The following is a 14,177-nucleotide window of genomic DNA, read 5'->3' as shown; positions in this document are numbered from 1 at the left end:
GTCGGGTCCCTTTATGACGGCGACCAAATGTCCAAATGCTTTTGACTTTGATTCAAGTAGTCCTCTCCTTGTTCTTTGTGTCTCTAGATGTCCATGTTAAGTGCTCCGTTCCCCTGTTTGTTTATGTGGGCCCATCCATGTGTGTGGTTTGTGCCAGTGAGGGCTGTCTCCCTCTCTCAGTGCATCTGTCAGGATGTGAGTAATAGACCGATTATGCTGACAAACACACACAGGTGGCCGCTATCGCCTTTAATCAGTCCCCAGATATCTATTTATCTCTCCCACCCTCCCTCCCTCTTTCTCTGCCTCTCTTTAGTCCTGTCTCCTTCTTATTCTCTTTCACATGCTATCTATTTCACACACACACACACACTCACGCACATACAAATGCATGCCCGCGCACACACACACACACACACACACACAGGTTCACAACCCCCACACAACCGTTGAACAAGTCATAAACGATACTGAAGCACATAATGACAGAACACAAATGAAAACATTTGTTTGTGTGTGGCACCATTTGAAATGAGTTGTGGTCTTCTTCACCATAATAGAAAGAACTGAATGTATGTCTCTGAAGATATTCTCCGCCCGCAGTCACGATCCACTAGCCACAAGTCATGTTCGGGAATGCATGCCAATTTATTGACTTTCCCCATCGACCGTATGAAAAAATACGACCTTTATATTTTATAAGCAAGCATGGACACACAGGCAGCAAGTCAAATATAAGTGCCAAAGGAGTGCCAACTTAATTTGCAATGGGATAGGTGCTGAAATTGTGAGGCAAATCAGGTTAGAGGGGGAAGTGATAACAAAAAGGCGTTATAAAATATCCCCGCTGATGGATGACCCTTTAAATAACAGGCTCAATTGCTGGCTTTATCAGTGCAGGCACAGTGAGTGAGGGAAAAGGCAATGCATCTTAAAGACAGGAAAAGGGAAGCTACTGGAGTCCTACAGCAAAGAAGTTGAATAGAACCTTCACAACCTTAACCTTAACAAAGCTCTAAGATTCTTCCTTTCCTACACTATGAATTTTGGCCCTTATGTACCAAGAAGAGGAAGAAACACTTAATTCACTTAATTACCATAACAGTAAGAGTATCAGTAAAGTATTGTATTACAGAGCCTTAGGAATGGCTTTCTCTAGAAGACCTGTCTATAGATGTAGACACAATAATCGACTACCCACAGCAGTGTGTTGCCGGAAGGCTGACTTTTTTAATGAAAGGGAAAGTTAATACAAGTGGGAATAGACAACTATCAGGGCTCCAGATTATTTAGTCGCATTTTGCGACCCTTTAACTTGGCTTTGCGAGTTACATTTGGAATTGGACGCATCGGTGCAAGCTACACATTCTATCTGGTCACCTCAATCCAATTGTCCCATTTTTGGGGCAGATAAAGTCATGAATTTGTTAAACAGTAAAGTGTATTATCCTCAATATTCTGCTGTGCCAGGCCGTTTCGCTGGGGCTGCTATAATGAGCGAGCTTCTCACACTCTCTCTCCCCCTCATGTACCCATCATGATTGTATAACATTTCAAAATTCAATTGCGGGGAAAAAACACAAAATGTGGGGGAAATAATTCTCCACAATAAAGAGAGGAGTCTCCGCTTTCTGTATGTATAATATAATGTTTTTCTCAACAATCATTATTGAGCTCAAAGCACACTGTTTTACAATCAAGTTATCTGATATGGCTTTGAAATACAGAGCGTGTGAAATCTGCCATCGTACAGTAGATTAATACATGGCTACTAGCAGTAGATGTTCAATTTATGGGAATTAGCACCAATTGAATTAGGCCTATATAATATTTAATAAAATATACAATATTTTCAGAATACGCTAAAATCTCAGGATATGAAATGAATAACAAGAAGAAGAAGAAGAAGAAGAAGAAGAAGAACTGATGAAACTGAATGGGAAAAATATTTTTTATCATTTGTATTTTGTATTTATACCTTTGGTTATTCGATCTGGTCACTAACATATGCCTATGACTTTGCAGCACATTCTTGTTTCAAAAACATTGAATCTGTGCTTCAGAACCAAAAAGTTGTGTGTCTTGACTGTTGACCAATGACCAGTCATCATCATTAGTGCGTAAAGACAGGTGCATATATTCAGATTAGTGACCAGAAAGCCCTTGTTTCATTTTCTACTTTTCTAGCCTACTTACATTACGTTAATATTATCCATAGAAAGTACTGTTTAGCAATCTGCTATGGACGCTATCTGGTGATTTCATTGATCATCTTCATATTTCAAATAGACCTAGTGTGGTTGGGTTATAATTATATACCTCAGTGGTACTGGCAATATGTTTAAAGATAGCTGTAACATTGCACAACCTCAATACTTAGGGAATGAAAGTTTAACATATTCTGGCCAATTGATTATGATATTTGTGAGGAAGAAAAAGGCTACAGATGGATCATGTTTCCCATCCGATCCTGCACCCTCCACCCTCCGCTGCTTACATTTAGGCCATGCCATCCTGCTTGCTCTGGAATCCAGAGGAGTGGTAATGCGACATGACATCCCTACTCGATATCGACGGCTAACATGAATCACTTTCAGATCAAAATGCAGGAGTAAAACAAAGTTTATTTATGTATCTTGTGCATCACTGTTTATGGCTGTAATGACATTTGCGCAGTGATTGTGCGCATGTGCGTGTGTGGGGGTCGCAAGCTTTGAAACATTCCTTTTTGGGGGTCTCAAAAAAAGTTTGAAAACCAGTGAGCTGGCGAGCAGATTGCTGATTTGCTGTACAGCTATAGGATCGGGTGCAGCACAAACATCAAATTGGAGTGAGAGACGATTGCCATAAATTAATATAAACACTTTTGGGTGATCAAGTAAATTAACCATTTACTTTGCAAGATCACCAGCAATGGGGCATCAAGAAACAATTACTAGCATATGCCTATTGGTCTTTTAGCATGTCAAAATTGCTTCAAATGTATAATTTAGTTGCATTTGGAATTTGTTGTCAACATTAATTATTATTTTTTTTTGTGTTGTAGAGAAAATAATGAAAAGGGCTGTCTTGTAGCCTCAATAAATAGACAAAGGTTAGTAGTAGTTGAAAAAGTCATTGCATGTATAGGTTTATTTTACTTGACTTGAAACTTGAAAAAGATTTTGACTCGACTTAACTTGACTTGCTCTTACTGTGGAATAGAGGTCGACGAATTAATCGGAATGGCCAATTAATTAAGGGCCGATTTCAAGTTTTCATAACGTTCAGTATTTTTGGGCGCCGATATTACTAGATATTATCTAGCGTGTCCTGCGTTGCATATAATCTGACTGAGCATACAAGCATACAAGTATCTCAGTATCTGACTGAGCGGTGGTAGGCAGAAGCAGACGCGTAAACATGAATTCAAACAGCACTTTCGTGCGTTTTGCCAGCAGCTCTTCATTGTGCGTCAAGCATTGCGCTGTTAATGACTTCAAGCCTATCAACTCCCGAGATGAGGCTTGTTTATGACTTCAAGCCTATCAACTCCCGAGATGAGGCTGGTGTAACTGAAGTGAAATGGCTAGCTAGTTAGCGTGCGCTAATAGTTTTTAAAACTTCACTCGCTCTGAGCCTTGGGGTGGTTGTTTCCCTTGCTCTGCATGGGTAACACTGCTTCGATGGTGGCTGTTGTCATTGTGTTGCTGGTTCGAGCCCAGGGAGGAGCGAGGAGAGGGACGGAAGCTATACTGTTACACTGGAAATACTAACGTGCCTATAAGAACATCCAATAGTCAAAGGTTAATGAAATACAAATGGTATAGAGGGAAATAGTCCTATAATTCCTATAATAACTACAACCTAAAACTTCTTACCAGGGAATATTGAAGACTCATGTTAAAAGGAACCGCCAGCTTTCATATGTTCTCATTCCTGAGCAAGGAACTGAAATGTTAGCTTTCTTACATAGCACATATTGCACTTTTACTTTCTTCTCCAACAATTTGTTTTTGCATTATTTAAACCAAATTGAACATGTTTAATTATTTACTTGAGGCTAAATTGATTTTATTGATATACATTATATTAAGTTAAAATAAGTGTTCATTCAGTATTGTTGTAATTGTCATTATTACAAATATTGTTTTTTTTAAATTGTCCGATTAATCGGTATCGGCTTTTTTGGTCCTCCAATAATCGGTAGCGGTATTGGCGTTGAAAAATCATAATCGGTCGACCTCCACTGTAGAATGCACAACTTGGGCTTGACTCAAGACTTGACCCAATCTTTTTGGGACTCGACTTGAGACTTGGACCTTGTGACATGAGACGTTTTTGTGACTTGGTCCCATCTCTGCTAGAGTTATTTTTACATTCACATCTGAGTCATTTAGCAGGCACTCTTATCCAGCGCAACTCATCGTACTTAAAAAAAAGGCTGAACCAGCTATGTATAGGCAAATAGGTATATCTGCAGTAATATTGATAGTTCCATGCTTTTCACTCTCAGGAGAAAAATAAAAATAATTGGAGGAGTGATTAGGCATTAGGAATATGACTGTGGGCATATTTAATTGTATTATGCCACATCACTTTTGTGCCACCTTCAAATTTAAATACTTTACTGGACTTAAGATGCAATGCCGAGTAATAAAAAATCATATTCCAAGACGAGTCGAGCATTGATCAATAGGATTGGGTGGAAGTCCGTTTAATATTTCAGAGAATACTAATGATGTTTTTAAATGTGATTTTCAATAAATATTTGATGTGTTTCCCTTATTCTAAAGAGGGAAAGTGCAAATTAGATGTCATCATATAATTCAAACAGAGATGTGAGCTAATGGTAATGCATATGGGGCAAGGAATCAAATCAACTCAAACAGATCACAAACAACAATAGGATTGCTTAAAGGCAGAAAGACAGAAATGCAACTGGATTATGTCTGGTCTAAGTGTAAAACGTCTTGTAAAAGTGCAAACTGACGATATTGGACAGTTCCTGGCCACATTGACGCGACCTCATGTCAAAAACCACACTTAGAATTCTCTGCAATGTTGATAAAACCGTACTAACCATTCTTACCTCATACTCTTCCTTGAAGCCGTAGCCCTGGCCACACTTCATCTGGGTGATGTGCTGGAGGAGGTCGGCTACACGGATGGCTGGCTGGAACTGGCCTGCTTGGTAGGACATCTCTACTGACTCACAGCCCCCGTATGGGTACGTCTGGATGGTCAACGATGGCTGAGCCAACTCACTATGGCTGCTGTCTGTGGAACAAGGAGAACACACTCAGTATCCACTTACTCTGTGATATTTGGGTTAGCATTGAACCACATAGCGGTCAGTCTGTGTAAGAAGGATGCAATGGAACTCATTTTAATATAATGAAATCTCTTGTTTTCATGAAATGTTGTTCTCCCAAACATATTGACTGTAGTACTCGCGCTGCTAAAACACTCGACCACTGTTACTCCAACTTCTGGGATGCCTAGAAGGCCCTCCCCTGCCCTCCTTTCGGGCAAATCTGACCACGACTCCATTTTGCTTCTCCCATCCTATGGGCAGAAACTAAAATAGGAAGTACACTTGCTAAGGACTATTCAACGCTGGTCTGACCAATCAGAATCCACGCTTCAAGATTGTTTTGATCACGCGGACTGGGATATGTTCCGGGTAGCTTCCAAGAATAATATTGACGAATACACTGTTCAACGGCTCAGACACAATGTGGCAGGGTCTACAGACAATCACGAACTACACAAGAAAAACCAGCCACGTCGCGGACACCGACGTCTTGCTTCCGGACAAGCCAAACACCTTCTTTGCCTGCTTTGAGGATAACACAATGCCACCGATGCGGCCCGATACCAATGACAGTGGCCTCTCCTTCTCTGTGGACGATGTGAGTAAGACATTTCAGCGTGTTAACCCTCGCAAGGCTGCCGGCCCAGACGGCATCCCTAGCCGCATCCTTAGAGCATGCACAGACCAGCTGGCTGGTGTGTTTACGAACATATTCAATCTCTCCGTATCCTAGTCTGCTTATATGTAAGAATGCTGTTCATTGACTAAAGCTCAGCATTCAACACCATAGTACCCTACAAGCTCATCATTAAGCTCGAGGCCCTGCCCGCAACCACAGGGCTCACCAGAGGGTGGTGGGGTCTGCCCAACGCATCACCGGTGGCAAACTACCTGCCCTCCAGGACACCTACAGCACCCGATGTCACAGGAAGGCCAAAAAGATCATCAAGGACAACAACCATCCGAGCCACTGCCTGTTCACCCCGCTATGATCCAGAAGCACATAGAGGCTGCTGCCTACAGTATATACAGGCTTAAAATCACTGGCCAGTTTAATAAATGGAACACTAGTCACTGTCTACATATCTTGCAATACCCATCTCATATGTATATACTCTATCCTATACTATTCTACTGTATCTTATTCTATGCCACTCTGACATTGCTCATACATATATTTATATATTCTTAAATCCATTCCTTTACTTAGATTTGTGTGTATTGGGTATATGTTGCATAATTGTTACATATTACTGCATCGTCGGAGCTAGAAGCACAAGCATTTCGCTACACCCACAATAACATCTGCTCAACAGGTTAATGTGACCAATACAATTTGATTTGATTTGATTTCTTTCAGTGGAGACCTCTCTAGCTCTCTGCAGGTCTTGAAAAACTTTAAAAGCATGAGATCTTCAAACTCTTACAGTTGACTCTCCACAGACCCTGTTTCCAGACAACAGCCTTCCTTTATCTCGCTGCTACTCAGTCATTAATGATGATATTCAAAGTTAAATGGATAATCCAAGAGACACTTTGCTTTACTACTTGAAATACATTCTTGTAATTGAGTCTTCCTAAGATTAGGATTGGTGAGTTTGAAGTAGTACATTGCTTCTAATGAGTCCATTAAGAAGAGGAATCAGGAGATGAGTGGCAGAGAAATTCTCCATATTACAAGCATGAAATACCCAAAGTACCATTGCAAATGTGGTAGGCTAAAATCACCCGTGTTTTATTAATGTGGATATTTGCATCTTAATTACACACTTAGAGCTCTATTTTCGACTGGCTCTAAGGAGGCGCAAGTGTCAAATTCACGTTAGTTTTCAATTTCGTTGTGTCAAAACTGGCACACTGGCATTTTCCAGCCCTAATGCCAAATTCGGCAATTTACCTGTCTAACATCAGCTTGCTTGCGAGGTGGGAGGGGTGGCAATGATTGAGGTGTGTCCTTAAAAACAATCGCAAAAGTGATAATTTCAGGCAGCGCTTTTGGTAAGTTTTAAGACCCACAAAAAGCAGGTCTTAAAAGTAATGCAGTTGATAATAGCTTGGATTTTGAGAGTGGAAGTGCAGCCTATTCACATTGCCCATGGAAGGAGAGATGTGCCTTTTGTACGGGTGAATCTCATTAAGATTTTTTTTATTTTATTATTTTAACCTTTATTTAACTAGGCAAGTCAGTTAAGAACACATTCTTATTTATAATGACGGCCTAGTTCAGGTGCAGAAAGACCGATTTTTACCTTGTCAGCTCGGGGATTCAATCTAGCAATCTTTCAGTTAATGCCCCAACGCTCTAACCACTAGGCTACCTGCCATCCCAAAAGAAACATACAAAACTATTAAACACCAAGCATATCCTACCCTCCCCTTGATCAAGGCTGGTTTAGCAGCATCGTCTTTTTATCCTGACCATTAGTCAAAAGTAGCCTATGAATAAAGGGTTTTAATGGTGTACTGAGAGGGCTTTGCCCTCACTCTTTTTCATTATTCACAATTAACATACAGTACCTGTATTTTGCTTGTTTAAGTAGGCTATCCATCCCCATTATCAAAGAGCACCCCTTGTCCGATTACCAAAGACACACTTCTCCAAACGATTCAGTCATCCTATATTGTCAAATCATCAGCAGATTTTTGAGAGAATCTGCCTTGCACATACAGTGGTTCCTCATTTAAAAGTTGCAGTATAGGGTGGTATGCTGTGGTAGGGTTCAGCGCTTTACAGTACTTGCCCTTAATGATCAATTTAACCACCAGAGGGCATCTTTGAGCACAGATACTACATCCTTTGACCACTGCATTTTGAGATTATGCATGACCTTTTATTGATGAAAAGGTGCTGATCCTGGTCTTTATTATTTACGATGTTTTGCTGATATTTTCGCTAAATAACGACATGTTAGGGTGTTTCGATTTTACAGTAGCCTATGTAGGCCTATAGCATACTGTACCTACAAAATCAGTTTATACAACTCCTCCAAAAATATAAATATGGGCAGAATATTGTATAAAATATGTATATTGTTAAAGACTGACATTTGGTAGTTTCAATTAAATCTGTTTACTTTCATTCAAATGTGACTCGTTTCATTCTCCTTCCATTTAAGCCTACATTTAAGCCTGTGTGTGCACTGTGCCAACAGTGCAATGATACGAGAGATGTGATTTATGATATCATGCTGCTGACCTGGTCCTATCTATATTGTTGCTGGTTTAAAAAACTGTTTCATTATTTTTCATTTAATTTGATTTAAAAAAAAAACGTATTATAAATATTCACCGTCTAAGAGTTTATGACGAGAACGTACATGGGTTGAATGCAATGCAATTTATTCAACTATTTCTGGAGAAGTGCTAATGTGATCTGTAAGATGGTTCCATTATGTTTATTAAACATTACATTTTGCAAGCAGTATAATAGTAAGTGGATATTCCCCCTTTCTCTTTATATTGGATCTTTATCCAGCTCCTGTGAAACTTTTGGATGTGCATATGTGACTCATTTAAGGAAACTAAGCATGTAGCGCGTCAATACTTCACAGGAGACCCATTTGAACGTAAACATTTTTTTAAATCAAAATTGTTTTTCGGCAGAAATGCCTTCTGGAACATGTAAACCTTCATGTGCCTTAATAACAAACTTGTATTCAATCTGTAAATACAAATAAATTGTTAAATTACAAGCCTAGTTGGTTTAGCCACGGAAAAAGGCAGGAACCTTCTCACTAGCCATGATTGGCTAAGATAATGGATGGACTGGACATGCCGAGAGATGAGTTCGGATTGGTCTGCCATATAGCACACTTCTGTCTATAACATGAGCTGGTCAGTATGTGTAGGTAATACTTACTAAACAACTTTTTGGAAAAATATAATGTAGTAGAACTGCGAAAGTGTTGCTCTCCACTTTCTGGAAGACCAAGTTTTGAAATCAGTGGAATTCCCGGTGGAATTAGAGTATGATAGCGAAGGAGATGGAAAACAATTCTGTGGTTTGATTGCAAATATGCAGATGGATTCAAAAAGAGAACACACAGAAGGCTGTTGTATAAAACACCTGGCTCCGGATTACATCTTCAAAGGCAACCATGGCATCAGTGACAGAGCGGGAGAAGCGTCCTCCATGTATACGGGTAATTCAGTCAGAAAGTCATTTTCATTTCAAGTTAAAGGGTACTGTTTGGTAGCTAGCTAACATAAACTGGCTGACTCACTAGCTAATGTTACGTGCATGATCTGTGTCATAATATTATTCAGATCTCTGAGCCATTTGCATTGCTAGTTATAACCTAAAGTTAGCTAGCTAACATTGAATCTGGTTGGTTAGTTACCTGCAGATTCATGCAGGATAGTATCATTATGAGTTGGGATTATGGTTCATTGTTTAGCTAGCTACATGTCTAAACAAAAGACTTCACTATGAAAATAACAATTTCAATAGAATGCTCATGATGTCACTGCAGCAACTGTCGGTAGACATAGCTGGTAAATTCGATCAGGCTATCTACTCCAATTTCAGAGCACTCTCGTCTAAGTGTGCCAGAGCGCAGAGAAACTTGCACAGTTACAGCCTAACTACCTCTGCTAGGGTGAGTAAAATGGTCAGAGTGAGTTGTTCTCTCATTTGTGTCTGGAAGCAGCTAGACAGCTAGCCAACGTTAGCCAATTAACTTGAGTGCTGTTTTTAGGTCAGAACGCTTGGATCAAACCTACTCCTCGGCCAGAGCGTCCAGTGTGCTCTCTGAACGCTATGAATTTACAAACAGACAATCTGACAACGCTCTTAGTTTACGAATGTCCAGAGCGCACTCTGAGAGCACTCTGGCTCTCCAGATTGAATTTACAAATACACCCGTAGTATAAACTAGCCTTTAGTCTTGAAATCTTTGGTTGTTTACTGCATGGCCTCACATGTGAATCCTTAAATAGATGGGTGGGGTTAAGGCTTAAGAGGGAGCAAATTATGCTGAATTGGGTGTAGACAAAGAAGAGCTTGCCAATAGGTTTACCAAAACATTCAAGGGCCAACTTTCAAAGCAGAATTACTTTCCCATTGTTCCTCAACTGTAGTATGTTATAACATTTCATACACTACAGTCTCTACTTTTATCCAATGTAAAAAACACAATTTCAAATGTGAATTGAGACGGTCAGTCACATAACCTTCCATTGTCTGGATCTTTTTTCCAGCTCCTGTGAAAAGTTTGGATGTTCGTAAAACCCTCCATAGTCGAAATGGAGAAATTATGGTGCCTGTAAATGTATTTATTGCCTATTTAAAATAAGTTGTTTTGTTTTTATTAGAATTTTATTAGAATTCTACAGTATTTTTAAGCCTTATCAATAGCGTAGTGAATTTAATATTGCTTATGGACTACATTTGGCACATCCAGACTGCAATTTACAGTATAGGCCTAGCCCTTACACAGAACCCTCAGAAAGTGTAGTCACCCCTTGACCTATTCCACATTTTGTTGTGTTACATACTGAATTCAGAATGTATTACATAGATTGTTTTTCTCACCCAGCTACACACAGTAGCCCAATACAAAGAAACCTGTTTTTATAAATGTTAGCAAATTAATTGAAAATTAAATATGGAAACATCTAATTTCCATTAGTATTCACACCCCTTAGTCAATACTTTGTAGATGCACCTTTGTCTTGGGTATGTCTGTATCAGCTTTGCACATCTGGATTTGGGGATTTTCTCCCATTCGTCCTTGTAGAGTTTCTCAAGCTCTGTTAAGTTAGATGGTGGCGATGAACAGCAATCTGTAAGTGTTTCCAGTGATTTTCAATGGGATTCAAGTCTGGGCTTTGGCTGAGACACTCAAAGAATTTCCCATTATTGTTCTGAAGCCATTCCAGCGTTGCTTTGGCTGTATGCTTGGGGTCATTGTCCTGTTGGAACGTAAATATTTGCCACCAGTCTAAGGTCGTGTGCACTCTGAAGCAGGTTCTCATCAAGGATTTGCCTGTATTTGATTTGGCCCCATTCATTGTTCCCTTTATCCTTATTAATATTCCAGTCCCCACAGCATGATGCTGCCATAACCATGCTTCACTGTAGGGATGGATTTGGACGTGTGATGAGCTGTGCCTTGTTTTCTCCAGACATAGCGCTTTGCATTCAGTCCAAAGAGTTACTTTTTTGTCTCATTAGACCACATAATATTTTGCCTTATGCGCTCAGAGTCAGAATCCAGGCGTACTGTCATGTGCCTTTTTCTAAGGAGCGACTTCCTTCTGTCCACTCTCTCATAAAGCCCAGATTGGTGAAGTACTGTAGAGACTGTTGTCCTTCTGGCAGGTTCACATCTCAGTCAAGGAACTCTGTAGTTCTGTCAGATCGGTCATTGGGTTCTTGGTCACCTCCCTGACCAAGGTCCTTCTTGCCCGTTTGCTCAGTTTGGTCATACGGCCAGCTCTAGGCAGTATCCGAGTAGTTCCATATTTTTTCTATTTCCCAATGATGGAGACCACTGGGCTTTTTGAAACTTTCAACAATCTAGGAGTATTGGTTTTATACCCTTCCCCAGATATATGCCTTATCACAATGTTATCTTGAAAATCTAAGAACAATTACTTGGACTTCAGGGTATAGTTTCTGCTCTGACATGCACTCTCATTTGTGGGACCTTAAAGAGACAGGTGTGTTTCTTTCTAAATCATGTCCAAACAATTGAATTGACCACAGGTGGACTCCAATCAAGTTTCAGTGACATCTCAAGGATGATCAAAGGAAATTGTGGAAAGACTTGAAGATTGCTGTTCACGGCCGCTCCTCATCTAACTTAACAGAGCTTGAGAAAATCTGAAAGAAAGAATGGGAGAAAATCCCCAAATCCAGATGTGGAAAGCTGATAGACACATTTTTTAAAATTTGATTTCATTTTATTTAGCTAGGCAAGTCAGTTAAGAAAAACATTTTATTTGGTGTCCCAATGCATACCCAAGACCACTCAAAGCTCTAATCGCCGCCAAAGGTGCTTCTACAAAGTACTGACTCAGGGGTGTGAATACTTATGTAAATTATATAATTCTGTATTTGAATTTTCTAAAAACATATTTTCACTTTGTCATTATGGGGGTATTGTGTGTAACAGGTTGTAACACAATGTGTAATAAGTCAAGGATAATGAATACTTTCAGAAGTCACTTTATCAATGTGAATGCTATAGCCTACGTTTAACAATGTACAGTATTTCAATATTAAAGTAATGCAATTAGAATAATGTGGACTGTAAACATGTTCAACATATTTAGCAAATATAGGGCAGGCTATTTAACAAACTAGGCTATAATGGACTTACATTCAAATTGTAGTTGATGACAATGTAATACATAAAATACTGTAAATACACAACTTGAAGCAACTACATACACTGAATATACAAAACATTAATTACACCTTCCTAATATTGAGTTGCACTCCCTATTACCCTCATAACAGCCTCAATTCATCAGGGCATGGGCACTACAAGGTGTCGAAAGCGTTTCACAGGGATGCTGGCACATGTTGACTCCAATACTTCCCACAGTTGTGTCAAGTTGACTGGATGTCATTTGGGTGGTGGACCATTATTGATACACATGGGAAACTGTTGAGTGTGAAAAACCTAGCAGCATTGCAGTTCTGGCCCCAACCCCTGTGCCTGGCATTTGCACCCATACTCCATTCAAAGGCACTTAAATATGTTGTTATACCCATTCACCCTCTGAATGGCACACATACACAATCCATGTCTCAATTGTTTCAAGGCTTAACAACCTTTGTTTAACCTGTCTCCCCCCCTTCATCTACACTGATTGAAGTGGATTTAACAAGTGACATCGATAAGGGATCATAGCCTTCACCTGGATTCACCTGGCCAGTCTATGTCATGGAAACAGCAATGTTTTGTATACTCAGTGCGTTTAGCCATGGAGCATGTTCTGATTGGCAACCGGAGCACAGTCTCATCACTCTAATTAATGTTGTTTCGTGGTAATGTTCTATCTGGGCTGTGTTTACATTTCTGCTCATTACTCACACATCTCCATTTCCCATCGCTCCATTTCTCCATAATTATTACTGATGGGAGATGGAGATAAACACCGGCATGTAATGTGGTTACGTTGTTTTAGCTTTAGCATCTGCTTACATGGAGGTGGGTAAGGAGAGAAGCTTAGCCATAGGACAGGGAGCAGGTACTGACTTTACAGTGGAGATGGTAGAGGTCCACTTAATCCTACCCAAAGTGCGCCCTCTACAGCCTATTCAGACCATACCTAATTCATCATTAGTTTGTTTTTGTCTCTACAACAAGAACATATCTTAAAGTGGCAGCCCTGAGGAGATATTATGTTGTAAATATTACCAATAAACAGACTCAATCCTATCAAAAGCTACTGACATATCGAGCGGCTAATGCTTGGGGTTTGAAGGTCAAATATGCATTTAGTCAACCATGAAATGTATTCACAATGTGTCTTCTTGCCTGTAACTTAGATTACAATATCTTCATGCTAATCATTTCATTTATTGACCTCAGAGGGAAGTTTTTGTTGCTTGAGAACATGTACTTTTCATGACTTCATTATCATGGCTCACAGATGCATGAGCACTGATCCTGGCTCCATGTGATCATGGGTAAGTGAGAAATACAGGACTTACACACATACACATTGGCATGTTAGACAGAGTCAATGACCTTTCAGGAAATGTCTGTTCTTTCTTCAAATCAAATTGTATTTGTCACATGCCCCCGAATACAACAGGTAGACCTTACCATAAGATGCTTACTTACTGTACAAGCCCTTAACCAACAATGCAGTTCAATAAATAGAGTTTTTACTAAATAAATTAAAGTAAAAATGTAATAAAAAG

At 39.7% G+C, this 14,177-nt stretch overlaps 1 protein-coding gene across 1 annotated transcript in view; it reads right to left on the bottom strand.

The window, feature by feature from the left end:
* LOC139413194 (receptor-type tyrosine-protein phosphatase T-like) overlaps positions 1-14,177 on the bottom strand; it is a 497,128-nt gene that overhangs the window by 98,257 nt on the left and 384,694 nt on the right. The window contains exon 21 of the mRNA XM_071160294.1: positions 5,072-5,259. Coding sequence (XP_071016395.1) covers positions 5,072-5,259 — 188 coding nt within the window. The remainder of the gene's footprint in view (positions 1-5,071; positions 5,260-14,177) is intronic.

Source organism: Oncorhynchus clarkii, chromosome 7 (genome assembly GCF_045791955.1).
Source record: "Oncorhynchus clarkii lewisi isolate Uvic-CL-2024 chromosome 7, UVic_Ocla_1.0, whole genome shotgun sequence".
NCBI classification, from domain to species: domain Eukaryota; kingdom Metazoa; phylum Chordata; class Actinopteri; order Salmoniformes; family Salmonidae; genus Oncorhynchus; species Oncorhynchus clarkii.
The sequence above is the reverse complement of the archived record's forward strand: the minus strand, read 5'-3'. Positions and strand labels throughout refer to the sequence as shown.